The sequence below is a fragment of the Brienomyrus brachyistius genome, chromosome 6 (genome assembly GCF_023856365.1).
Source record: "Brienomyrus brachyistius isolate T26 chromosome 6, BBRACH_0.4, whole genome shotgun sequence".
In the NCBI taxonomy this organism is placed as follows: domain Eukaryota; kingdom Metazoa; phylum Chordata; class Actinopteri; order Osteoglossiformes; family Mormyridae; genus Brienomyrus; species Brienomyrus brachyistius.
The window spans coordinates 15,113,685-15,140,877 of NC_064538.1; the positions used below are offsets into that span (position 1 = coordinate 15,113,685).

At 46.0% G+C, this 27,193-nt stretch overlaps 1 protein-coding gene across 1 annotated transcript in view; it reads left to right on the top strand.

Moving 5' to 3' along the window:
* sema3bl (sema domain, immunoglobulin domain (Ig), short basic domain, secreted, (semaphorin) 3bl) overlaps positions 1-26,536 on the top strand; it is a 33,508-nt gene extending 6,972 nt beyond the window's left edge. The window contains exons 2-16 of the mRNA XM_049017090.1: positions 3,969-4,129; positions 7,242-7,304; positions 13,914-14,033; positions 16,101-16,191; positions 17,605-17,721; positions 17,936-18,078; positions 20,317-20,431; positions 20,622-20,691; positions 20,797-20,941; positions 22,196-22,427; positions 22,726-22,817; positions 23,853-23,894; positions 23,999-24,224; positions 24,975-25,108; positions 26,019-26,536. Coding sequence (XP_048873047.1) covers positions 3,969-4,129; positions 7,242-7,304; positions 13,914-14,033; positions 16,101-16,191; positions 17,605-17,721; positions 17,936-18,078; positions 20,317-20,431; positions 20,622-20,691; positions 20,797-20,941; positions 22,196-22,427; positions 22,726-22,817; positions 23,853-23,894; positions 23,999-24,224; positions 24,975-25,108; positions 26,019-26,507 — 2,240 coding nt within the window. The 3' untranslated portion in view covers positions 26,508-26,536. The remainder of the gene's footprint in view (positions 1-3,968; positions 4,130-7,241; positions 7,305-13,913; positions 14,034-16,100; positions 16,192-17,604; positions 17,722-17,935; positions 18,079-20,316; positions 20,432-20,621; positions 20,692-20,796; positions 20,942-22,195; positions 22,428-22,725; positions 22,818-23,852; positions 23,895-23,998; positions 24,225-24,974; positions 25,109-26,018) is intronic.
* Positions 26,537-27,193: the final 657 nt, after the last annotated feature.

The window sequence follows — 27,193 nt, forward strand, 5'->3', positions numbered from 1 at the left end:
CAGGATAACTGGGTAGTAGCTTAGCTTTTGAAAGTCAAATTCTATTACAAATTCTTTTGCTAATGTAATGTATAATGAAATATTCTATAGGAATGTCATATTACTTGCTCAACATAGAGTTGAAACACATTTAAAACTTTGACCAGCTAATTCATAAGATTTAAATAACAACACATGAATGGCACTAATAGTGGACATATGTGAAGCTGAGGGCAATCATACAACTGCAGAAGATGATGAGAGAGCAAGGGAGAGCTTCTGAACATCATAAAGTTTAATGAGTCTCGTTTGGTTCTCGTTAGAAAGCGCCTTGCTTAACCTTGACACGCGTATGTATATCCCACTATACCTGCAGTGCTCCGGGGTGTTAAGTGAAACCTCGTTTATATGGAAGTACTTACAGTTCATTAAGTACTTAGACCTGGTGCTGGAGCCTTCATACCATTGTGAGGCTATGGCATCAGACAACTTGCAGGATGTTTGGTATCATTGCCAGCGAGGTGTTGCCTGCTGCAGGTTCTGTTGGGCTGTGCATCTGAAGCTGGGGGCATTTGTTCCAGCATTCAGGTTAGTTTGTACATTTAAGTGCATCAGTCTGTTGTTTTTGATGTCTGTGATTGCATGAGATTCTTGGGTGTTCATCAGTACTTTTGCAATACTTGAGTGTGTGGGGTACTTGGATCTTATAGTGTGTGGGGGGGGTGTTCATATCTGCTGATGGTGCCCTCACCGTTGAGCGTGTGTGGGGGGGGGTTGGCCACCCCATGGGTGGCTGATGTTCTCCTGCTGAGTCAATATTATCCATGCGCTCTGGTTTCAGAGCTGGGGAGGAGCTGGCATGAGCGAGTACCATGGGGTGGTGTTGGAGCGGGGTGTAGGGGTGACAGGGTGCCACCACCACATGGGAGGAAGACACAGCGGCTAATGGAGGGGGCCCAGACAAGGTGTTTTTCCTTTTAATTAAGAGAACAAACACTCAGGCTGGGCTGGGCAGATTGGACACGGACCCAGGCGTGGTGAGACCAGGGCTCCCACTGCCTGCACTAGATGCGTCACCACAATAGTTAGGGGATCCTAGAGACAGACCCCACCTTCACTGGAGAGTCGGCGGCCTTTCGTTTTTACATGGCTTTTTTATATTTAGGTTAGCATGGCGAGTAACACTGCTGTCTCACACCTCCAGGGTTGGGGGTTTGAAGGTGGGAACTACACACTAACTCCTTGTGTAAAACTTGCATGTACTCTCTGTTGCCAAGGTTTCCTCCTACAGTCCAATGGCAGGAGATTAGGTGAATTGGCGATGTGAGTGAATGGGCGCAGTCTAAGTTGGGTGTATCCCGTCCAGCGTCCTTCCCTGCCTCGCACCCTTTGCTTACTGGGAAAGGCTCCAGGCTCACCCCTCTGACCCTGTAGTGCATAAACAGAGTGGATTTTTCTGCAGTTTTTTCTTTCTAAATTCCAGTCTGTCGCAATAGTGAAGGAATGGGGACCACTGGACGTCATTGCTGACTTTTGGGCCGCTAAGGTTTTACTGGCTATCATTGAATCCTGCGTAAGAATATTGGGACATAGCCTTAGTCTCACTCATTTGAAATGGGTTGCATTCCCATTAGTAGACTGCTTATGGAGGTAGAGAGATTACTGGATGACTACAACCAGCCGTGTGAGCTGCTGCAGCCTATAGAGTAACAATAATACTCTCAGCAAACAGCCTTGAAGTGAGCAAATGATGCAAAATATGACAATAAATGTTTTCTTGCAAGTTGTCAGGCAGTAAGACGTTCCATATGAACATCCGGATGTATCAGTTTGATGTATCAGCATCTCAGTTTGGTTTGCTGTGGAAGAGGAGTTGATGCAGAATGATGCGATTTAAGATGGCAAATACTTTGACCAGAAGTAGGTGTGGTGTTTAATTTACCTCGGCTGTTTGCATCCCGAGGGGTGGATTTGGCGCCTGTTAAAATGAGAAGAAAATTCTGAGGTGCCTGGTTGCTTGCCAAATGGTGCTCCTGGATTCTGCCAAAACCGTAAAGACAAAATAGGCTTTGAAGCCATATCAAATAGCCATTTTTATATGGCGCTATAGAAGTGAAGTTTTGGAAACCATGAAAGCAGATATTCAGATCCCCTTTTGGTGTTTTGGTTTAACTCATACATACTCAACTTTTTCCCTCTTCATTACGGTTGCCTTTTATTTCCAGTCATCAAGAAAGTTTGGGAGGAACAGCATAAAGTGTTGGACTGTGGCGCACCGCTAACTCGGTTAGCAGTGCTTGGTAGGGGGGCAAAGCCCAAAACGTCTATCATCTCCCTTTCGCTAAACTTGCAGGGGCCCCTGAAAGACACACAGCAGCAGTGCTGACTGATGGACGCTGTCAGTCGTCGCTCCTACAGGCATCACAGACAGACCTACAAGGCTTCCTCTGTATTCGGTGGCCTCTGTCTGTCTCCAGGCAACGAGGGACCCACACTACAAAACCTTAAATACACATGGAAACATTTGCCATCTTGTCGTATTTGTATTCGTAATTCATTTAGTCTGCTTTAGATTTGTAGTTCTACGTCTTTGACTATTCATTCATTTCATCAGACGGAGGCCAAAACTACTCAAAGACCAACAAAGAATAAGCAGTGATAAAGCCTTTTTTTGGGGAAGGGTGCATGTTATAATCTTGCTCTCTGATTAACCAAGATATTAAAGCAGCTAAAGACCATGAACTGCTGCTGCTTAGGATAAGGGATTAAAGGGTTGAACAGAGGACCTCTGTGTCCCAGCTCACCGTCTGTGTCCATCTTGGGGCATTGTCTCCAGGCACAGCAGAGAACCTCTTCACAATGTCGTCATCTGCCGTCACCCATGTTCTGGGAAGAGAAAGACCGTGTGCCCTGGCAGGACATCACACAGGCCAGAGGAACAGACACAGCTGGCCCACACAGACTGAAACTTAAGTACAGAGAGACAGTGCACGCACATGGACCGATACAGACTCACAGTTATATAAACCTCGTAGATTGTGTAGGCTTACATGCCTAAGTCTATTCACCATAAAATGTAACATGCACGTACCATGCACATAAAAAATACCCGCACTGGGTCAGAGGGAAAGCGAGCGCATTTACTCGCCAGCAACTTTCACGAATACAATGCCGCAGAAGCCTGCGAAAAGAGTGTTTGATAAGTAACATCCTGAATTCCAGAGTAAGATCCTGTTTTCTAATTCCATTGTCTTTCTTTTTCTTTGTTACTATCCCATCCTACCTTAACCTTTTTTGGTTCATTGACCTTTGAATTGTTAAAGAATTTTTTAAGCAGGAGTGGATGAAGATGTTGAACAGTGATCTGTCACAGTACTTTTCACAACGATTATACTTTCTGGCCATATACTGCTCTGAGCACATTAAGCTGTGAGCAATATGGTAAAATGTAAAAATGTGATTCATTTCATCATAGTAATACGACTGTTTGCTACCTGGCTGATGGGCCTTAAGAAAATAGAGCCGTTAGTAGAAAGTTAAATGTTCACACCTAATGTACTGGATCTTTGCCGATGCAGCTCAGTTATAGCTGGAGATATCCCTCGATTTTGAGTATGTGCTCTTGAGTTTACCTGTCGGTAATATAGGGGATTGAACACATGTAGGTCTTAATGCTGACTATGTTTCACCGGACCGCATGCTTTTTGTCCTTTCCTTGTCCAGCCCCTTTTCTTAGGATTGGTCTTCTGTTCCTTTAGCTGCCTCAGATTCACATGTCCACTGGAACACACAGCTACAACTGAAAAAAACAGATTGATCCAATATGCCAATGTTTAATGATTGAAAACACGCAAACGCTGAGTGAATTACAAAACCATTAACTGCAGACTGAAGCAGTCTTTGGTGATTGTTAGTTTGTACCGTAAAAGTTTTACCTATTATGTTCTCTTAAGTTAATGTCTCTGTTTCTCCTCCGCTTTCATTCACAGATCTACTGGCCACCAACAGGTCCACCATCTTCAGTGGTCAGTGGGGTTCTCTCAGCCTGAGCTCTGTGTTTCTGGATGAATACCGCGATCGTCTTTTCCTGGGAGGCAAAGATGTGCTGTACTCGCTACCTCTGGACCACACGTATTCCGATGCCAAAGAGGTATTCCCTACTTATCCCACTTGCTGTACACTGAAGCATTTATATTGATATTTCCTAATGGAAACTGGGATTCCATGGTACAGCTTTTACTCATGTCTAAATCAGGAAAAGCAATTCTTACACTAAAAGAGATGTCAGTTATGTAAAGGCCTCTTTATCAGAAATCTTATCCATACATATAAAAAAAAAAACTATAATCAATGTCCATTTCTGAAAGTCCTTCTAAATCCCCAATATATCCCTAGGCAGCATGTTGTGATTCATGGCGACCCTCACTGCACCATGAACTTGGGAATCTTTAAATCCCCCCTCCCATCGCGGCTTCCCGTGGTTCGGTCGTCAACCTTGTAAATCTGCCTGAGCGCCAACAGCTTGCAGATTAATTATCCTAAGTCGCGCCTCTTTCAGATGGGCCGTGTGAAGGGGGCCCTTTTGGTGAGGGCCAAACCAGGGGCCCCCTCTGCTCCTTCATATAGGAAGCAATAGAGGGAACCAGGATGATGTGTTGGCCCATTCGGACTCAAAAGGACTTGAAACTCCTTCTGATGGGATTCCGCCAGACATCCCCAGCAGACCCTGACTATATGCTTGGGCCTGCCAAGCCTGACCGGCTTCCTTCCCCAGCAGCGGCGCCAACCCACCACCAGGTGGTGATCATTTGACAGCTCTGCCCTCTCTTCACCCGAGTGTCCAATACATATGGCCACAAGTCAGATGACACGACCACAAAGTCGATCATCGAACTGCGGCCTAGGGTGTCCTGGTGCCAAGTGCACATATGGACACCCTTATGCTTGTTCATTATGGACAATCCGTGACGAGCACAGAAGTCCAATAGCAAAACACCGCTCGGGTTCGGATCGGGGGGGCCATTGCTCCCAATCACGCCACTCCAGGTCTCACTGTCATTGCCCACGTGAGCATTGAAGTCCCCCAGCAGAACAAGAGAGTCCCCGGGCGGAGCGTTCTCCAACACTCCTTCCAAGGACTCCACAAAGGGTGGGTATTCTGAACTGCCGTTTGGCGCATAAGCGCAACCAACAGTCAGGACCCGCCCCCCCCCCCCCCCCGAAGGTAAAGGGAGGCTACCCTCTTGTCTACCGCAGTAAACCCCAATGTACAGGTGCCCAACCAGGGGGCAATAAGTATGCCCACCCCTGCTCGGCGCCTCTCCGTGTGAGCAACTCCAGAGTGGAAGAGGGTCCACCCCCTCAAGAAGACTGGTTCCAGAGCACAAGCTGTGCGTTCGAGCTGAGCCTGACAATATCTAGTCGGAATCTCACAACCTCGCGCACTACCTCAGGCTCTTTCCCCACCAGAGAGGACATTTTCCAAGTCCCTAAAGTTAGCTTCTGGAGCCGAGGATCGGACCGCCAAGGTCCCCGCCTTCGGCCACTGCCCAACTCACACTGCACCCGACCCCTTTGGCTCCTCGTATAGATGGTGAGCCCACTGGAGGCACTAGCATACCTCATATGGCTAATCAGTACCTCATTGACTTTTTAAACTAATTAAGTTAATTAATTAAATGAGCCGGTGGTGCAATAAAACAAATATGTGGAATGGCTGAGCTGCCCCTGTTGAGAGGTTAGGGAATTCAAGTGGTGCTCTTCTAGCCAACAAGGTATCAGTACTGTAACTGTTTGGGGGACAGAACAAAGTTCTTCTTTATTATTTATTGTGTCACAGTTCATTTGCATATGTTCTAATGTTAAATTGTGTTTTTGCTTCTAAGCACATGAACACTTACTACCCATACAGCTTTGAAAATGTTCTTTGTCTCTCTCATGTCATTAGGAGACTTTTGGAAGACAAAGTACTGTGGTTGTAGGGGGTGTCTGTGTGCTTTGCTGAGTTTTTTTTTCTCTTGATGCTGTTCAAGCTTCGTGCTGGATTTTGAGGAACATCTCTGTTTGATGTGCATAGAGCTGGCTCCTGGCTCTCAAGTGGTACATAGAAATATTCAGCTTTGCACAGGAACCTTGACTTGGTGTAGCGTTGCTTTGATACATAATGGCCACCTAGGCCGGAATACAAATCAAACAGGAAGCAGCAGAGTGATCAATAAAATAGTCAAAACACTCTCTCCTCACTCATCACTAACTCTCTTCATATATTCCACCAGAAAAAGAAATGACAAATATTTTGTGTTAGAAACCTTCTTCGGGTTGCCTTTTGGTATGGATAGTGTAGCTGGGAGCGTGTATTGACCAGGTCACTGGTGATGTCCGGCTGAGTGATCCTCTGTCAACATTGGTGCTCTGCTCTTTGCATAAGGAGACGGAGCAAGCAAGAGGATGTTGGCAGGATCTCCATGTCACAGCGGGAGTCACAGTGCGAGTTACAGTATGATTCACAGTGCGAACAAAAGCCCATTATATATGAAAAAGCATTTTCTTTTTTGTATTAATCAAGTTGTTTCTCAGTGAATTCTGTGAGGCAGTAATTCACAAGCCTGGGGACTTGTGGAACTGCAGTGACCCATAATTATATGATTTCATTACGATTTCTAAATCATATGTCACACCCATCTTAATAAATGTCCAGAAGTGGCCTACAGCTGACCAAAAAAGCATGTGCCCGCCAATTGTCTTAAATTCAGTTTACAGATAGAACACAGCTGTACTACGTTTGCGGCTCATATATTGCATTGCGTTTGTGTGATTTCACGTTATTGTAATACCATGTTTTTGTATTTTTGTTGAAAACTAACCTTTGTGTGTTACAGAACGCTCCAACGTCTTAATAAAACCCATATAATTAATATTTAAAATGAGTGGCTTAATGTCAGTATTGCTCAGTTTCGTATGCCATGTTGGAATGAGCCGGTGGCTAAGAGTGTTCCAAGAGAGCACCTCCTGGAGGGGGGGTGGGTGCGCGGAATGCATAATGTTCTCCAACTCCACCACCATCCTCTTTTCTACCAATGCTTCCTGATGAGTTTCTCTGGGATTTTTCCCATTATATTTCATATTTACTGAATGTACCATTGACTGTAAGATTCACTTTCAAAACAGACCCTCCTGCTTATATTTTTGCATATAGTGTATAATATATTAATGTTATGGGTTTTATAGCATTGCATACATGGTCTTTTTCTCCCACACTTCAGATCGCCTGGCCTCCACTTCCTGGAACTGAAGAGGGCTGTGTGCTGAAAGGCAAAGACTCCCAAGTAAGTGACAAACCCTCAGGGATCTTTAGCATTTATTCTCTTTCTTGGACTTTCATTCGATACCTTTTTAACGGTGTTGTTCATATAGACCTCCTTAACTGAATCATTGTCATCCAGTGAACCCAGTAGGTAGAATAATTAATTGTAATAAATATCAAATAAACCATGGAGAAAAGAATCATACCATAGAAACATCTTGCTTCAGTGTTGATTTTGACAGTAGATTTGTAACTATGTTCTATGAAATCTCAGTGGTCAGATGTTGATAGGGCTTACCTAATGTGTGCAGTAGTATAGCTCCACAACTCATATGGGCCAAAAATGCTGGTAGGTTCCCACTGAAATCCTCCTTTAACCTTTCAGTTAAAGTTAAGATACATCAAAGACGTCCGATTCATGGAAAGTAGGGCTCAGAAACTAGAGAAGCCTAATTATTCTAATTGAAAGCTTCAAAAAACTGGTGATGGGCTTTATGTTGCTGTAAAGTGGAAAGTATTTGGGATATATTTTAGCTTTTTTATCCTTGTGTTAACGACACAAAGTGAAAGTGCCTCACCATCTGCTATTGCTTATATTTCTCTTGCAATAAAAGAGAGTTCAAATGTGTTACTGCATGGGGAATGAGATTTAAAGTGCCCCCAGTGGAGCCCATTGTGGGCTGTAGGTAATTAGTGTGTTTGAGGTGCCAGGTGAGGCAGCTTTTAATATCAGGAGTTATAGCACATTTCCCGTCCTGTCACCATTAAAAGTATCATGAATAGATACAGGTATAAAAGGCGCTATTCCATGGGGAGTGTATAGATCATTAGCGGCTATGATACAGACCTTAAGGTCTATGCGTTGTAACTCGATCTCACCTGTTTAGGCCAGTCTTGCTCCTTAGCCTTAGTGTTGCCTCTTCTGGGCAGGGAATGGTCCTGTTAGCGTGCCCATCTCGCCATATTTCTCCTGACAGCTGAAAATACATGCAAATGTATGTTGAGAAACTTAGCCGCTAGCTTTATAAAAGCAGTAGAGAAATGTTAAAGAACCCAGATAATAAATATCAGAAACGGGATAAATGCGTCCCATTGACCTGTGGAGCAGTATGTCAGGTGCAGACGAGTGCATCTTCTTTCAGCTCGTTGTCAGTGGCTTGAGCAGCCTGAGGCCCTGCGTATATCCTCCTCCCCGCGTATATCCTCCTCCTCACCGCGTTTATCCTCCTCCTCCCCGCTTTCATCCTCCTCCTCCCCACGTTTATCCATCTCCCCGCGTTTATCCTCCTCCCCGCGTATATCCTCCTCCCCGCTTTTATCCTCCTCCTCTCCGCGTTTATCCTCCTCCCCATGTTTATCCTCCTCCCCATGTTTATCCTCCTCCCCGCGTATATCCTCCTCCTCCCCGCTTTTATCCTCCTCCTCCCCGCTTTTATCCTCCTCCCCACGTTTATCCTCCTCCTCCCCGCTTTCATCCTCCTCCCCGCGTTTATCCTCCTCCCCATGTTTATCCTCCTCCCCGCTTTTATCCTCCTCCTCCCCATGTTTATCCTCCTCCCCATGTTTATCCTCCTCCCCATGTTTATCCTCCTCCCCGCTTTTATCCTCCTCCTCCCCATGTTTATCCTCCTCCCCATGTTTATCCTCCTCCCCATGTTTATCCTCCTTCCCGCTTTTATCCTCCTCCTCCCCGCATTTATCCTCCTCCTCCCCGCGTTTATCCTCCTCCTCCCCGCTTTCATCCTCCTCCCCGCGTTTATCCTCCTCCCCATGTTTATCCTCCTCCCCGCGTTTATCCTCCTCCTCCCCGCGTTTATCCTCCTCCCCATGTTTATCCTCCCTCCCCATGTTTATCCTCCTCCCCACGTTTATCCATCTCCCCGCGTTTATCCTCCTCCCCGCGTATATCCTCCTCCCCGCTTTTATCCTCCTCCTCCCCGCGTTTATCCTCCTCCCCGCGTTTATCCTCCTCCCCGCGTATATCCTCCTCCTCCCCGCTTTTATCCTCCTCCTCCCCGCTTTTATCCTCCTCCCCGCATTTATCCTCCTCCTCCCCGCTTTCATCCTCCTCCCCGCGTTTATCCTCCTCCCCATGTTTATCCTCCTCCCCGCTTTTATCCTCCTCCTCCCCGCTTTTATCCTCCTCCTCCCCGCGTTTATCCTCCTCCCCATGTTTATCCTCCTCCCCATGTTTATCCTCCTCCCCATGTTTATCCTCCTCCCCGCTTTTATCCTCCTCCTCCCCATGTTTATCCTCCTCCCCATGTTTATCCTCCTCCCCATGTTTATCCTCCTTCCCGCTTTTATCCTCCTCCTCCCCGCATTTATCCTCCTCCTCCCCGCTTTTATCCTCCTCCTCCCCACGTTTATCCTCCTCCTCCCCGCTTTCATCCTCCTCCCCGCGTTTATCCTCCTCCCCATGTTTATCCTCCTCCCCGCTTTTATCCTCCTCCTCCCCGCGTTTATCCTCCTCCCCATGTTTATCCTCCCTCCCCATGTTTATCCTCCTCCCCATGTTTATCCTCCTCCCCGCTTTTATCCTCCTCCTCCCCGCTTTTATCCTCCTCCCCGCGTTTATCCTCCTCCCCACGTTTATCCTCCTCCTCCCCGCTTTTATCCTCCTCCTCCCCGCTTTTATCCTCCTCCCCGCGTTTATCCTCCTCCCCATGTTTATCCTCCTCCTCCCCGCGTTTATCCTCCTCCTCCCCACGTTTATCATCCTCCTCCCCGCTTTCATCCTCCTCCTCCCCGCTTTCATCCTCCTCCTCCCCACGTTTATCCATCTCCCCGCGTTTATCCTCCTCCCCGCGTATATCCTCCTCCCCGCTTTTATCCTCCTCCTCCCCGCGTTTATCCTCCTCCCCATGTTTATCCTCCTCCCCATGTTTATCCTCCTCCTCCCCGCTTTTATCCTCCTCCTCCCCGCTTTTATCCTCCTCCCCGCGTTTATCCTCCTCCTCCCCGCTTTCATCCTCCTCCCCGCGTTTATCCTCCTCCCCATGTTTATCCTCCTCCCCGCTTTTATCCTCCTCCTCCCCGCTTTTATCCTCCTCCTCCCCGCGTTTATCCTCCTCCCCATGTTTATCCTCCTCCCCATGTTTATCCTCCTCCCCATGTTTATCCTCCTCCTCCCCATGTTTATCCTCCTCCCCATGTTTATCCTCCTTCCCGCTTTTATCCTCCTTCCCGCTTTTATCCTCCTCCTCCCCGCATTTATCCTCCTCCTCCCCGCTTTTATCCTCCTCCTCCCCGCGTTTATCCTCCTCCTCCCCGCTTTCATCCTCCTCCCCGCGTTTATCCTCCTCCCCATGTTTATCCTCCTCCCCGCTTTTATCCTCCTCCTCCCCGCGTTTATCCTCCTCCCCATGTTTATCCTCCCTCCCCATGTTTATCCTCCTCCCCATGTTTATCCTCCTCCCTGCTTTTATCCTCCTCCTCCCCGCTTTTATCCTCCTCCCCGCGTTTATCCTCCTCCCCACGTTTATCCTCCTCCTCCCCGCTTTTATCCTCCTCCTCCCCGCTTTTATCCTCCTCCCCGCGTTTATCCTCCTCCCCATGTTTATCCTCCTCCTCCCCGCGTTTATCCTCCTCCTCCCCGCGTTTATCATCCTCCTCCCCGCGTTTATCCTCCTCCTCCCCGCGTTTATCCTGCTCCTCCCCGCGTTTATCCTCCTCCTCCCCGCGTTTATCCTCCTCCCTTGTTGTGTGGACACAGTAGGGTCCTGTTTGTGCTTTGCTGCAGGTCAGCGCATGGGCACAGTGTAACCCCAGTGTGTGTCAGAGGTGACATGCGGGGCCTGTTTGTTTGGCTAACGTGTGCTGGCGGCTATTCAGAGGAAGCATCTGTCTTATTTCCATAGGAACAAGGGGCTGGTCAGCTCACCTTTTACCTGTAGGTGTCGCGTTACCAAAACCAAACTGAGGTCATTGTATTGTTCCTATTGTTCAGCTGGAGACTGACAGGACTCCGTACCGATCAGACAGTGATGAAAAGGGGAATGTTTATCTTCGTATCTCCCACTATTAGCTGCTGAAGGCAGCTCAAAAAGTGCCATTAATGCAGATTATTGTATAGAAATTGCTGTAAATACCACAACATGCATCTCTTTGCTTCAAAAATCATGTTTTTTAATTAAATAATCTGCAGCGTTTAATAATTTTTGACATTTTTTTATTGTTCACAAGTATATTAATCATGTAATATTTCCAGCAAAAATCTAATTTATTAATGCAACTAAAAGTCCCATTTTGTCGATTCCTGGAGAGCGATGACCTTCCAGCTGTGATTGACTGCATAATGCGACACAGTGACGAGTCATCGCTCCGAATGACCCTGTGGGCCCCTGTCTCTCCTCCCTGGCTTTGACTCTGCCGCTCGGTTTCAGTCCCCTTCCTCAAGTAGAAAACCCCCCTCCAGCATGACTGTCTCACCACCAATTGTTTAACAGGATGAAGCCAAAATGTGAAATTATTTTGGATTTTATTAACTATAAAGGAGGAGACCAGAACATCCATCAGGCAGATATAGTTAGTAATGCCCTTAGACGCTGCAATGTACATGTGTCAGCATGGAACAGAGATGGACGGAGAAGATTTACAGCAGTACAGATATTAGTCTTGAATGTATATTCAAGGGTACAACTGGGAAGACATTGAATGCTGCCAGTTCACCCAGCTATGTTGCTAATGTACTCAGCTGGGGCCGCTATTTAAAGTACAATGTGACCCATGCAGCTTTCTGTTTCCATAGGGACTAATTATATCTTTGTGGGGACTCTCCATTGACTTCTATGGGGAAAACTCTAATCCCAACATGATGACCTTAACCCTTACCCAGCTTGAACCCTAACCACAAGTAACGTAACTAAATACGAGACTTTTGGCATTTTTAGTTTTTTGATTGCATTCATAGTTGTGGGGACCTGAAAAATTCCCCCCAGAACTTCTAAATGACTGATTTTTATTACATTTGGTCCCTGCAATGCAATATAAACCTTATCCACACAGAGACACACACAACAGTTCACCTGGCAAATTATACGCCTGAAAAGTTCTCAGGAAATGTGCTTCCTGTTACAGACAGGCTAATGACAAAAAAAAAAACCAAGCTGGACTGCTGGCTGATGAAAAGGCCAGAAATCATAACTGTCGACTCGTGAGGCAGTATTGTTGTTACCCCAGCGGATGGGCTGGTCATTCTTTGCACTGCCCTGCTTGGCACAGCTAAGAGCACTTGAGTCAGACGGAAATGTAGTCACCTCATGCAGTGTTTTCAGCTCTGAAATCTTAAAAAAATTAGTTTTGATTTCCCTTTGGCACTAAAAGTAGTAATAACTCCCCAGTTCCGACCCGTTCGCAATAAAAAAAGCTCAAACTAGCAGCTTTGTAGAGTATATCCATCATCTAACTAGTGCATTTAGAGAGAAGATGAAGTTTTGGACAGAAGGCAGAGTTCGCTGTAGGCTGGTCAATGAGTCCAACACATGGTACCAGCCAAGGACATAGAAACCAGGGGGATCAAGGGGGGCATGTCTCTCCCAGTATTTATTTTGGCTTCATTCGTCACCCCCTTAATGAACAGATCATTGTGTTTAAATTATTAAGATGCCCCCCCCCCCATAATCTCGAACACTCTCCTGCGCCAATGGTACCAATGCACACGTTCCCTCACTAAGGGCAACTTTTTTGGGAGCAGCATCAAAAGCGTGTTTTTGTATGGAGAAAAAGTCAGACAGGAACAAAGTGGTACATGTGAATGCTGGAACATTCAAGACAGAAATGAATCTGGATTCAAACACGTCCTCTGAACTGCAAGACAAAAATGCTGCTTTCTGTATACCTTAGGCATGAAATGTTTGAAATATTCTGCAGGTAGGACTGTTCGCGTAATTACTTATGATGAAAGTGAGTTCTGCTAATCAACCTTTAATCCTTAGTAAAGAAAATGGAGTTACATTATGATATTAATGTTGTACCCAATGGCTTATAATTTATGATTAATTAAATTTCTTCTTGGCCAAGGTATGTAATACAGGTTGCTTCTTGCTTCTTGGAGTTATGAATCATAGATTATGCCCGTCAGCTTTTCAGATTTAGCTGAATGGTGCTGCCATGTCAGGTGGAATGTCCTGATTAGGCATTGTCCGGTAAAGCAGGCAATGACATCACTTCATCCCCCAGTGTTCCAGGAAACAATCGTATTTACTACAGTGCCCTGGTACCTAATGGTCAGCTGACGAGTTTGACCCAGTCACCCCTGTTGGTGGCAGCCTTTGGCTGCTTAGCATCTGACCAGTCCATTGTAGATAATAGAGAGAAGGAAGGGGTGTTGTCCCTCACTTCCTGTAATACTTGGCATATCTCTATCTTAACCCTTTTCTTTCTCTTATTTACTCATTCTGTGGTTGGGAAACTGTGCACAGGAAACGTCTAGCTTGTATTTGTAGTTAATTTTATCTTTGAAGTCGTTTTTCTTGGCTTTTGTCGATAACATGTGAAGACCAAGTTAAAATTCCAGAAACATAATGACCCAATAATTTTCGTTTTTGCTATCAAAGTGTGTTCTTCTGTTTAGGTCTTTCAGCTATTTCACAGCAGTGTGTGTGTGTGTGTGTGTGTGTATTTTCTCCAGACTGAGTGTGCCAACTACGTCCGCTTGCTGCAGCCGTACAACCGCACCCATCTGCTGACTTGTGGCACTGGGGCCTTCCAGCCAATGTGCACCTTTGTCTACGTTGGACACAGAGGAGAGGTGAGGGCTTCTCTGACTATCAGTGGACAGACGGATTGAATGGTTGCTCAATAAACACTGATATACAGTGGTTTTGGAGCATCCATCCATCATTTTTCTGAAATTTGTCCTATTCTGGCCTATCCTGGAGGCTATGGCCGGGGAGAACATGCAAAATGCACACACATGGATACGTATCCATACACTAACACTGTCATACACTGCTATGTCATCATCATAGATGTTCTGCTCTGTTTGACCGTAGATGGTAGTGTAAGCGATGCATGATGGAAGGCCGATGTCCACCTTTATGAACTGCTAACAATGTTATTTTGATCTGTTGTCTGATTAGATTGTTATTGCTGAGGCGGGTTTGTAGAGAACAAAATAAGATCCACTTAATGAGTAACAGAAATAAAGTACTCCAGAGCACATGAAATATATGTGGTATTTTAAATAGCAGATGGAACAACTGCAGTATGCAATCGAGAAAATAGTCTTTGACATGGTTTGCAGGTGGGCTTGTTTGTTAGTTGTAGATGGGTCCTTGTTGGTGTGTCCCCCCCCCCCCCACTGCAGTTCAGACAAATACTAGTAGAAAGGCGTTCGGTACTTACTGGTCCAGGGGAGGAAAGTTCAACAAAAGCAGAGGTAAAAGAGCATCGGATCAGGTGTCATACCTCACACAGAAAGGTCCAAATGCATGTGCCCTCACTGTGGCCTGAGGGCAGAGAAAAACAAACAAGTTCATGACTGGCTGAATAGGTGAGAAAACTAAACAGATGGTTTCTGTGGACTTCGGTGTATTGCTCAGTGGGTAGATAGCACTGGCCCTCAGACTCTGATACTGAGAAAATGGGCATACAGTCCGTTCCTTCAACAATACATCTGCCAGTGGGAAAAGGAAAATAGACTGAATCTGAGGAATGACAACATCCAGAGCTCCCAGTTCACCATAAATTAGTTATGTTTGTTGCTTTTTATCGTAGCCAAACAAGGGAAGTGCAAGTCAGGGGCACAGTTGGGTGCTGCTGCCTTTTCTTTGCTGTAGTTTAGTCCTCAGTTGTGTTTTCATTCTCTATTTGATATAGACTTTGGCCAGGAATGGCGGGGTTACAGATCCCACCTTTCCCATGCTATCCCGCTCAAAGACAGCAGAGCGGAGGCAGGCCACGCGTGCAGCTGGGGAGACGCACAGCCAGCATAGGCTCTGTGCTTGAGAGCGAGGATGAGTTCATTTGGTGTCGGTCAGGGAGGGGCCAGGGCTGTATGGAAATGAACTGCAGACAGGCCTCACCCTCCCTTCTCTGTTCTGCTGCCAGCGGGATAATGTGGGGAGGTGTTTTCAAGTGGAAAATGAGGCGAGATCAAGAAAAGGAGCCGGAGAGAACGAAAAGCAAAATGGGGCCGTTACATTTCAGCTAAAGACTCAGAATGAAAGCAGCACTGGATGATTTCCTCTGCTATTCTAACATGGGAGATTTCAGTCCTGCCCAGGGTGTGTTAAAGTTTCCAGAAGGCAACTTGAGCACATCTGGTGTTTTTCGTAGTCGAGGAAAAACTTGGGTTCTCATGTTGTTTGCCAAGATCCTACTGTCCCCCTTTGCACCCTAGGCGGAAGAGCTGGGCTTTGGGCATCCAAATCACCTCATAGCTGCAGTTCTAGGGGAACACTGCTGATGCAGCACAAAGCTCTTACAATTAGGAAGAAGGTTTCCCAGTCCCCCCGTAACAAACACACACAAATCACTCCGACAATGAGAGCCTTCATGCCTCCTCCACAAAGGTGACTGTTTCCCCTGAGTTAATGTTCCCTTCTTAGGAAAACATTCCAAATTCTGTTTACTTTTGGAAAATCTCTGTAGTTCCATGGATGTTTGTTTGTCTCTGTACTAGAAAAAACACACATCAGAGCAGTAACACAGATACACATTTGCCTGCAATCACTTACCAACTGGAATATGGTCAATGGTTGAATAGCAATAGTTCAGACCCCTAAAGCAGTAGGAATGTTGGGAGTGGTAAGGCTGTATATTTATGAACAATAATAAGTCGTTAACAAGATCTTCTCGTGTCTCCTTGTTTTAGCATGTGTTCTCAATGGACCCATCCAACGTGGAAAATGGTAGGGGGAAGTGCCCCCATGATCCAAGTCACCCCTTTGCCAGCACCTTCATTGGTATGTCCTGTTCTTATCACACATACCTCCATCACTGCCCAATATAATGGTTTCATCATTTCCTGAACAGGCACAAATTCTGCAAGAATGACAAGAACCGACCTAATTTATCATGTTCATAGGCCCACAGGCCTCGTAGGGTGAAACCCCGAAAAGCCTCTGACTGGCTGACTGGGAGTATGTTCTAGGGTGTTCTAGGGTGCTTCCATCGCTTTGTTCATATAATAAAGCCAGAGCTCACAAGGGGTGTTTGAGAATGGAAGAATCCATTTATGCTATCCTGGCTGAGTAGGGCTGTGAAATGCCTCCTCTCTCTCCACTAAGCAGCAGCTGAGTATGACTAACTGTATGTCCCAGAATGCACTTCTGCTGGCACACAGACATGATAAGACAGCCAGTGGCTTGCATAAAGTGCTGGAACATAGTCACAGCCAGTCACAGCGAGAAGGCTGGAGTGTATATTGGGGTGTATCCACTTCTGGAATGCAATATGTAATAAAAATGTAAATGTACTCAATGTAAAATGAATTCAGAGCTCAGTTATTCGCAGTAATTGCTGAGAATGCACTTCATACATTAGGCACACACAGAAAACGCAAAATTTGTCTCAGAAGTTCATATCTTCACAAGCTGATCGGGTCCTGACACAATTATGTACTAATAAAAATGCTGATTGGGATAAGAGGCTCTTGTGTCACACGGCTGTAAATTGAGTCTGTGACCCAAATTCCTTGTCCCTCCTGCTCATCCTCACTTCAGACCAATGAATCAATCCTGGATGGAGAATATCTCTGGAGACTTTTCCTAAAAGCGATTTGATCTCAGAGGTTTAGTGAAGCTGGGTTGAAATTCAGAACATTCTCCAGGACCTGATGAATCTATCGAGGGCCATTTTAGACATTTTCATGCTTCTTTAAGCCAACTGTCCTCTTTGGAGCAGAGTCACAAACTTTGTGCTCCTGTTTATTGAGAGTGTAATGGGATCCTTCTGGTCTTCCTTCCTACAAGAATGCTGACAAGGATTTGCTATCCTGTACTGCGCAAATATCATGTGAATGAGTTTGGCGATGTAGAGTAGAAACCGTTATCTCCATCTTTCCCATGCCCTGACATTAAAGTAATAATTTTCAGGTGATAAATCTTTGCTAGCATTGCTAGCATCAGGCATGCGTAATTGTTTTATCTTTGGTTTTATGGTTCTGGGGCAGGATTTTATTATCCATTTCAGTCTTCAACAGGCAGATATAGCAATCCAGCACGGGTTGAAATACTGTATATTAAAAGGATTACATTTAAATAACTGTACTGATCTATAGAGATATACCGTAAAGTGAACCAGCATTACATGTTACAGGCGTCATCCGTCTGTCTTCTCCTCCAGCTCACTTTCCCTTCTCCTTCCTCTGGCCCCAGGTGGAGAGCTGTACAGCGGTCTGACAGCTGACTTCCTGGGTCATGAGGCAGTGATCTTCCGCAGTTTGGGCAGCCGCTCCACCATGAGGACAGAGACGGACCAGCGGTTGCTGCACGGTACTGGACCTCTGCTCCACAGCGTCCTTCCCCTGTGGCATTGGCAGTTCAATGCAAACATCTGCTTTCAATATGCTTATGAAGAAAACTCCCCGTTTTGCAAACAACGTCTTCATAGCTGAATAGATTCAGATTATTATCTTCTCCGTAAATCATCCCAAATCCATATGTTCAGAATGCACTTGTAATGTCTTTATTTTATAATTTCTTGAAGACCCCAAGTTTGTGGCTGCTCACCTGATCCCAGACAACGATGACCGTGACAATGACAAGGTGTACTTCTTCTTCACGGAAAAAGCCATGGAGACCAGCGACAGAGCTGGGGCCATTCACAGTCGGGTGGGGCGTGTCTGCGCAGTGAGTTTTGGCCACGTTTTCTTGGCACTTACGATAAACCAAATTGTGGAAGCATTTATACTGAAACTAGACAAACTAATACCACTGGGTCTGTAGATTGTGTCGTGTTGCATCAATGCATAAAACCCCAAAAGTTAGCAAAAATGTTATTAGGGACGTAGAAAAAAAGTTGGGATGCAAATAAAAACCAAATGCAATGATTTGCAAATCATATAAACCCATATTTAACTGAAAATAGCACAAATAAAAACATCAGATGTTTAAACTGAGAAATGTTATTGTTTTATGACAAATATATGTTCAATTTCAATTTTTCATGTTTCAAAAAAGTTGGGACAAGCAACAAAAGATTGGAAAAGTTGTGAAATGTAAATCAAAACACCTGGTTGAATATCTCACACTAATTATGTTAATTGGCAACAGGTCAGTAAGATGAAAAGAGCCTCCCAGAGAGGCAGAGTCTCTGTGCAGTGAAGACAGGGAGAGATTCATCACTCTCTGTAAGACTGGGTGGGCAAATCGTGCAGCAGTTTAAGAATAATGTTCCTGTAAGAATTTGGGAATTTCATCATCTACAGTCATTAAAACATTCAAAGAATTCTGAGAAATTCTCTGCAAAGAAGAAACCAAATCTAAACATGATCCAGAAAGACCCCTGACTTTTCAGGGCCCAGGCTCATTTAGGATGAGGACTAAAAACTGTCCTGTGGTCTGACAAATCAAAATTTCTAATTCTTTTTGGAATTCCTGAACTCCACATCCTCCAGGACCATCCAGCCTGTTATCAGCAGACGGTTCAAAAGCCAGCATCTGTGATGGGATGCATTAGTGGCCATGGCTTGGGTAGCTTGCACATCTGGGAAGGCACCATAAATGCTGAACAATATATACAGGTTTTGGAGCAACACATGCTGCCATCCAGACAACGTCTTTTTCAAAGAAGGCCTTCACAATGCAAGACAATGCCAAACCGCATTCTGTGTGTATTAGCATGGCTCTGTGGTAGAATAGTCCGGGTGCTAGACTGGCCTGCAGTCCAGACCTGTCATCCACTGAAAACATTTGGTGCATCATGAAATGAAGAATATGACAATGCAGACCCCAAACTGTTGAGCAGTTGAAATCATATATCCGGCAAGAATGGGACAGCATTTCACTTTCAAAACTCCACCAAGCGGTCTCCTGAGTTCCCAAAGGTTTACAGAGTTTATACGATTTGTAAATCATTGCTTTCTGTTTTCATTTACATTTTACACAGCATCCCAACGTTTTGGAAATGGGGTTGTAGAATTACCTGTAGGAATGTTGTGACAGATTTTTGTTTATTGGCAGCTTGAATATTTAAACTGCCTGGAAATGAGGGTAAATCTCGAGGAGCAGAACTGGAGCCGAACCAGAACCAGCTTCATTATAATTGTCCAGTTCTCAGATGTACTGCAGTATTAATTTACATTCCACAGCACCCCACTCCCTCTTTCCCTTTCTCTCACACACACAGGCGGGTAAATCACATAAAAGCAACTCATGATCCCTTACGCTACTCTAACACATCACTAAACACTTATTTAAAATAAAGATGAAAAAAGCCACCTGGTTTATAAGGAAATGTGCATTTTTAACGATCTATCCGTGTGGATATTTCAACAAAATGTGGCTCCAAAAAGGCAGCGAAACTTGTACACAGACACAATCTCCAACAAAAAGCAAGGTCTGGCCAGAGGTTGCTTTCCTGGTAGCAGGAAATAAGGGGGGCTGGTCAATGGCACTCGGGTCGCAGTGTGGAAGGTCTCGGCTGTCGAGTGAGAGGCCACACTGACAGCAGGCGTTCTGCACATTGAATTTCATTTTCACCCTCAAGCCTGAGTAAAAAACGCAGCTTGTCATTAATCGCAGAGTGACAGGAACAAGGGCCCAGTTAATGTGCTTGTTATCAGAATGATGTGCATTGAAATGGTGTATGAAGTTATGCAACTGGTTTGTAAATGGACTATATGTTCCGGAAGGAGGAAAACATATTTGAATATTTTTTAATTGTAAATGTTTAAATAATTCTAATGTTATTTTTTCTGCTGTCATTAATGCTGTGATCCTTATTTAATGCTTTTCTGTGTCCTGGTCACATGACCAGGTCTAGCTGTTAGGTAACACATATTCTTTTCGTCGCTTCCATGGTTCTCGGCCGAGTCACTTAGCTAAATGGAAATCACAGTGCTTGCTTCTCCCCCATCCCCTGCACAGAATGATGCGGGGGGGCAGCGAGTCCTGGTGAACAAGTGGAGCACCTTCATCAAGGCCAGGCTGGTGTGCTCCGTGCCTGGCCCGCATGGCATTGACACGCATTTCGACGAGCTCGGTGAGAGCGGGGGGGGGACGCGCATGTGTATAGCCACACGCATGCTCTCCTCTTATGCTCACTTTTAGATGCAGGGGTGCACAGGGCTGCATATCCTGATTTAATGCATTTGTTCAGTACACAGTAGCATGCATTTTTTCTGCCATGCGATCGACGGTAAGCTTCTGCTCTTTTACCCAATGAAATCCAGAGGACATCTTCCTGCTCAAGACGAAGGACGAGAAGAGCCCGGAAGTGTATGCTATTTTCAGCAGTATTAGGTGAGCTGGCACTCACTGTCACACTATGTGTTACTATATCTGCGACCTCATCTTTGGAGGCCTGATTGGCTACTGACTGATTGCTGTCCCTCCCCCCTCCTCCAGCAATGTTTTCCAGGGCTACGCAGTGTGTGTGTATCGCATGGCTGACATCCGCGAAGCCTTCAATGGCCCCTTTGCACACAAAGAGGGACCCGACTACCAGTGGGGGGCCTATGAGGGACGGGTCCCCTACCCGAGGCCTGGGGTGGTGAGTCTTACAGTACTTTATTCCATGGTGCTGCTGAATTCTCTAATCTGATTAGCAGAGGTGGAGATTTCAGGTCTAGAGAGTACAAATCCAGACCAAGATTTTGTTTCAACCAACCAGTTGAGTATAAAGAGTCACAGCCACAGAGTCAACTGGTTGGTCGAGTAACATAGTTTTTCTTTATTGTCTCAGGTTTTGGAATTAGATGGACGGTTTTGAACTAATGACTGGCCTTTGGGCTTAGCAACAAGCAATTTTGAACTAATGACTGGCTTATGGTTCAAATTAACAGAGTGGCTTGAGTCGTATCTAAGCAAAATGTTTAATTGGAGGAAGAAAGTAGTTATACTAATGAATGTGTTTTTGGCTTGTAAACGTGAAAATAATGTAGGTACAAACATGTAAACACATCAGGTGGTTCCTTTGCTAATGCAGACTGATGTTGAAAACTGACATAACATAACATCTTTTGGAATTAACTGAATATTAACCTGGGAGACTTACCATAACATCCATCCATCCATTTTCCAAAATGCTTATCCTACTGGGTCGTGGGGGGTCCGGAACCTATCCCGGAAGCAATGGGCACGAGACAGGGAACAACCCAGGATGGGGGGCCAGCCCATCGCAGGGCACACTCACACAACATTCACTCACACATGCACTCCGACGGGCAATTTAGTAACTCCAATTAGTCTCAGCATGTTTTTGGACTGTGGGGGGAAACCGGAGTACCCGGAGGAAACCCCACGACGACATGGGGAGAACATGCAAACTCCGCACACATGTGATACAGGCGAAGACTCGAACCTGGGTCCCAGAGGTGTGAGGCAACAGTACTAACCACTGCACCACCATGCCACCCCCTTACCATAACATATTGTATTATATTTTATAAAGTAGTCCATTTCAGTTAAATCCATATAATTCCAAAACATCCAATGGCAAATGACATAGATGCATCCCATTTGATTTGATGCAGAAGTATGTATTACGTAGCAACTTTGGGTTAGAAGATGAGTGATGTTATTGTCATGGATGACCAGTCAGGGTAGTGCTACCCATGTTCATACTCCTCCCAGGCCATTAAGTTATCAGATCTTAAGCAGACATGATCTGCTGCAGGTTTCATGCAGTTCACGAATCCCGCTGTACCCCATTCAGCCCCTGTCAAACAGCCTTTTCTCATTGACACATATCTCTATTGATGGTGCGTTGCTCACCTTCTCCTATGTCCCTGCCCTTTTCCCACAGTGTCCCAGTAAGATAATCAACCAGCCGGGTCGGCATTTCTCCAGCACCAAGGACTTCCCGGACTCTGTGCTGCAGTTCAGCCGCAGTCACCCCCTCATGTGGAGGCCCATCTACCCTATTCAGCGACAGCCCATTCTGGTCAAGACCAACGTGGAGTACCGGCTGCAGCAGATCGTGGTGGACCGGGTGGAGGCCGAGGACGGCCAGTACGACGTCATGTTCATCGGCACCGGTGGGGGTCACAGACCTCATCGTCCCTCACCCCCAGTTGTCTCAGAGGCATTATTACCCCTTCATGACTTCATATGGCTGCACTCTCATACATGTGGTTTCTATCATGGTGGCTTGTCTCTGCACAAGGTCAGCTGACCTGCAGCCCTCACCCTAATTCCCCGAGACTTTATCACAAAGGCTGATGTCACTGCAGGTCTCCCGGTTTATCTGCTCGACATGAACCACATGTATTATCCTCTGCAAATGGCTCCTGCTAATTGTAAGCTCTGATTACTGACCTCCCTTATCTGCCCTAGACATTGGCACAGTGCTGAAGGTCATTTCCCTGCGCACTGGAAATTCTCTGAACACCGAAGAGATCATCTTGGAGGAGCTGCAGGTCTTTAAGGTACCATACACTCTACTCCTTCATCATTCTGGCCCTCCTTATTCTTTGCTTCTTACTGTTTTTACATTCTATAAATCTTGTTATTCTTGGGATAGCTGACAGGCTCTATAGTGGGTCCATTGGCCACAATGATGATAGATATAACATTGATTTCTGCATTCCTACTTATAATACATTATATTAAATATAAATTATTTTATTTAAGGAGGTACAGTCAGTGAGTTTTTTTTGTTTTCTGGAAACATCGTCCAGCTGAATCCAGGTTTTTTCTTCTAAGTATTCATTCCGTTTGCTTCTCAGTTATTCTCTTGTAGGTTTAGCTTGTTTGTTTTTCGCAAAAACATGTTGAAGTAGTTTCTTGTCTTTCAATTATCTGTAGTGTATGTGTGTGTGTGTGTGTCTTTAATTTCTATGGTAACTTATGGTCAAGGTCAGGGGTGTTGTTAGGCCTATTTTAGGGGGGGGGCTTAGCCTCCAGACAAATATTTTTAGCTTTCCAAATAAATTTGTATGTATTGGCTTAGGTCAGGGGTGGCCAATCTTATCCGCAAAGGGCCAGTGTGCATGCAGGTGGCTCAAGTCATCAATAGCTTTTTATTTTATATAAAAATTTGCCCTCGACCCCCTCTAGTAAAGACTCAGCCCCCCTATCCATTCATCTCTAACTATACCCCTGGTTAAGGTTAGGGCTGGGCAGGGGTTATGCTATAATAACTGACATCTCATCAATATGAGGTTGTACCCTGTGCCCTGTGCTTTCTGGGATCAGCGTTGCGCTCACTGACACCACAAACAGTTAAACAGCATGGATGGATGGATGTTTCATCATCTTGGCAAGACCGAGCAGTGAGGGAGACCACGTTCAATCTAAACAGACCAGGGTGTGTTTTCACAGCGACCAGTAAACGACTTGCTTGCACAGCCCTCTGAATTCACGTGGGACAATTGCGTGAGCAGTCAGATCAGTTCATGTGCTGTGGGGCTGTAACTGATCATAATTCTACTCTTCCCATTTTTTCCTCCATTTTCCTCCAGGTGCCAACACCTATAACCTCGATGGATATCTCAGTTAAAAGGGTAAGTGAATGCAAAAGTTCTATGTCCTTAGGGCTTAGTGCTCCCCAGGGCCCAAAGCTCCACCCAGAATGACGGTCACATGACATTGTTTCTCGACCCACCAGCAATCTCTGTTTGTGGGCTCTCCGGCGGGTGTGGCCCAAGTCCGGCTGCACCACTGTGAGATGTACGGCAAGGCGTGCGCCGAATGCTGCCTGGCCCGCGACCCCTACTGCGCCTGGGACGGCACCTCCTGCACGCACTACATGCCCCACAGCAAACGCCGGTACCGTCGCCAGGACGTGCGCCACGGCAACCCCGTCCTGCAGTGCGTGGACCAGAATTCCAGCGGTGAGGAACTGGGATGGAAGCCGCCAAAAAAAAACGTGTGATGGAAAGCAGGTTGGAAGGAGAACATCTTAGAGAAAGCAGGCTGGCAGTTTGGTCCTCATGATCTGCAGCAAAATGTACAGAACATGAGGAGAGGAGGAATAGAGGAACAGAGAGCAGGACGTGTGGAATAATGACAGTGATTTAGTAGCCTCATGTCCTTAAACTTTACATTACTTATTGCAGATGGTTAAAAATACTCCAAAGAGGATAGTTTACTTTGTAAGCTGTGATGTTTTTGCAGCTCAAGCTTTTGGGCTTTCATTATCAGTAAAGGGTGAGCTGTGTTCCTGCTGGAAGGCTGAATGCGGTGGCCTTGCTGAGGCCTGCAGAGAACATGTGTTGTTGGGTGGAGTGAGGCTCTGGTTCTCTGCTGACTTCCTGCACAGCAGTCGTAGCACAATTAGGCAGAACGCAGGCAGGCAAAATGCACAGCAGTGTGTATACAAACATGCTGCTGTTAGCCACTGATTTGCTGAAATACGTGCAATACCAGCTCAGGGGGCTAAAACCTGCGTAGATGAGTTTTTGACCAGTTCTGTATGTGAATAGAGTGATGTGTTTGTGTACTAGATGGTATGTGTGTTATAGTGTGCTTTGTATACTTTTGTGGATGGCAGGTTTACGACCTGTGCGTTTCTGTTTACTTAATACGTGCACCGTGGGTAGTAAGCAGCATCTGCATGCCTGTGCTTTTATGTGTGTCCTCAGTGGATGAGCTGGACCCCAGCAAGGAGAGGGTGGTTTACGGCACCGAGAACAACAGCACGTTCCTGGAGTGTGTCCCACGCTCCCCCCAGGCGAGCGTCACCTGGCACATCGAGCGGGATGACCGAAAGGAGGAGGTGAGGAGCCGCCGGAGGCGCAGAGGCACGACAAGGAAATGGACTGTCAGCTTCTGAGGATGGACCAGATGCAGTTACCCATTCAGTCCTTCAGAGGACTGGTTTCGCTCAGGCTTGTGTGACAATGTTACATTCCCAATGATTGTTTTTTTTATAATTATATTATATCAATAATAATAATACCGTACAAAGAAAACTTAATTAAAGAACATCAATGTGAACTCTGTTTCCACCTTTAAAATGGATGTACAGTGGTAACCGCTTATAGTGATCACATCTGTCTGGGTGAAATTGATCACTTAAGTGGACGATCATTATAACAGATTTTCTTCTTTGTATCTCGGGCAGATTACCATGTAATTGACGTCTGTTTATTTATTACATGAATATAAAGTAATAAAACGGATAGTGGCTCTATTTAATGAATCTTATTGACTCTTAAAATACAGTACAGCTGTTTGAAATGCTTTTCACACACCACCACCCCCCCCCCCCCGCGCCACTGTTGGCAGTCACTTTTATCCAAGATGGCTTGTATTATTCATTCTTTTATCCTTTAACATTAACATTATTTTAAACCTAATTGTTCAGCTTAAGAAGCATATTTATATCATAGCAGTGCTGGAGATTCAAATCTGACGGGTTTTGATTAATTATCTATAGCTGCATATGTAGTGCCGGCCAGGCGAATCACGGTAACAAATCAATGCATGATTATAATCTTTAACTCTAACTAACGTTACTAACGAAAACTATAAAAGTGAAGAGATTGCTACAGATCACTCATAGCAATAACAGTGCTTCAGGCTGAGGACCAGGACCTATGGTCAGTGATTAAACATCAAATACTATTTAAGTATTAAGTAAGTATTAAGTATTTAGCGCCCCCATTGCGCTGTCACACCTGCAGGTCAAGACAGATGAGCGCGTGCTGAAGACTGAGGAGGGGCTCTTGTTCCGCCGGCTGTCCCGTCAAGACGGGGGCGCCTACGTCTGCCGGTCCTGGGAGCACGGCTTTACACAGACGCTGGCCCGCATCTCACTGGAGGTGCTGCCGGGGGAGACGCTGGGCGAGTTGCTGGCCAGGGAGGAGGGCACCGAGGTCCTGGGGAAGGACAGGGAGAAGGCTGGCTATCGGCCGGGACCGCCCTGCTATGCCCTGCGAGGCCCAGGCCGCAGCAGCTCCTGGTACAAGGATGTTGTGCAGCTGATCGGGCCGTCGGGCCTGTCGCACGTGGAGGAGTACTGCGAGCGCGTGTGGTGCAGCGACAAGCTCCGGCGCAAGCACAAGGGCGTCCTGGACAAGTACCGGCTGGCCCAGGAGAGCGGCCGCAAGATGCGCAACAGGGCATCAGGCGAGCGCAGCCGGACACCACGTGACCTGCACCAGCGGGATTAGGTGCATGGCGCCTGTACCACTGCGGAGGGTTTTGGGGTGGGGGGGGGGGGGGGGGCAAATCAATGACAAGGGAAAAAACTAATGCATTTCGGAGTTGGACATATGGGCATGGGACAGCGGATGGAACAAAGTCTGGGTGGGGGGTGGGCTGGAATATCCATGACTGTTACATAGGTCCACACGCATCACTGCCAAGCTGCCTGGGGCCTTTTCACCCCTCTACATTATGCTCCTGTGGTACCTCCCGCCAAACCATATCTCCAAACCATATGCTAAAGAAAACCCGAGCTGGCCGTGTTCTCCCCCCACAAAGGATACTGCACCCCTGTTATTATCATGCTCTTTCACACAGTGGCACCCTGCCTTTCCAATCTGCCAGGAAAGGAAAAACAAGACACTTCAAAAAACTCGTTAAATGAATCCTGGACATGAACGGAATTAGAGCTGTTTAACTTAAAATGTTGTGTGACGATAGTTGGTCGTTCAACTGAAAAGGGTGAAGGTGGCTTTTTTTATTGATGGAATTTCAGCCTTCATCTGTGGAGGAGCCTGATCTTGCTGCAGTCTTCCAGTTTGATTTTTGCGCTCTGGTTCATTACTCAAGTAGAAGATCGTTGGTGCCTGTTTGTTAGGATATTATCCTCTCAGAGCCTGAAATCTTCTCTGAGGACAAAGAGGAAACCATT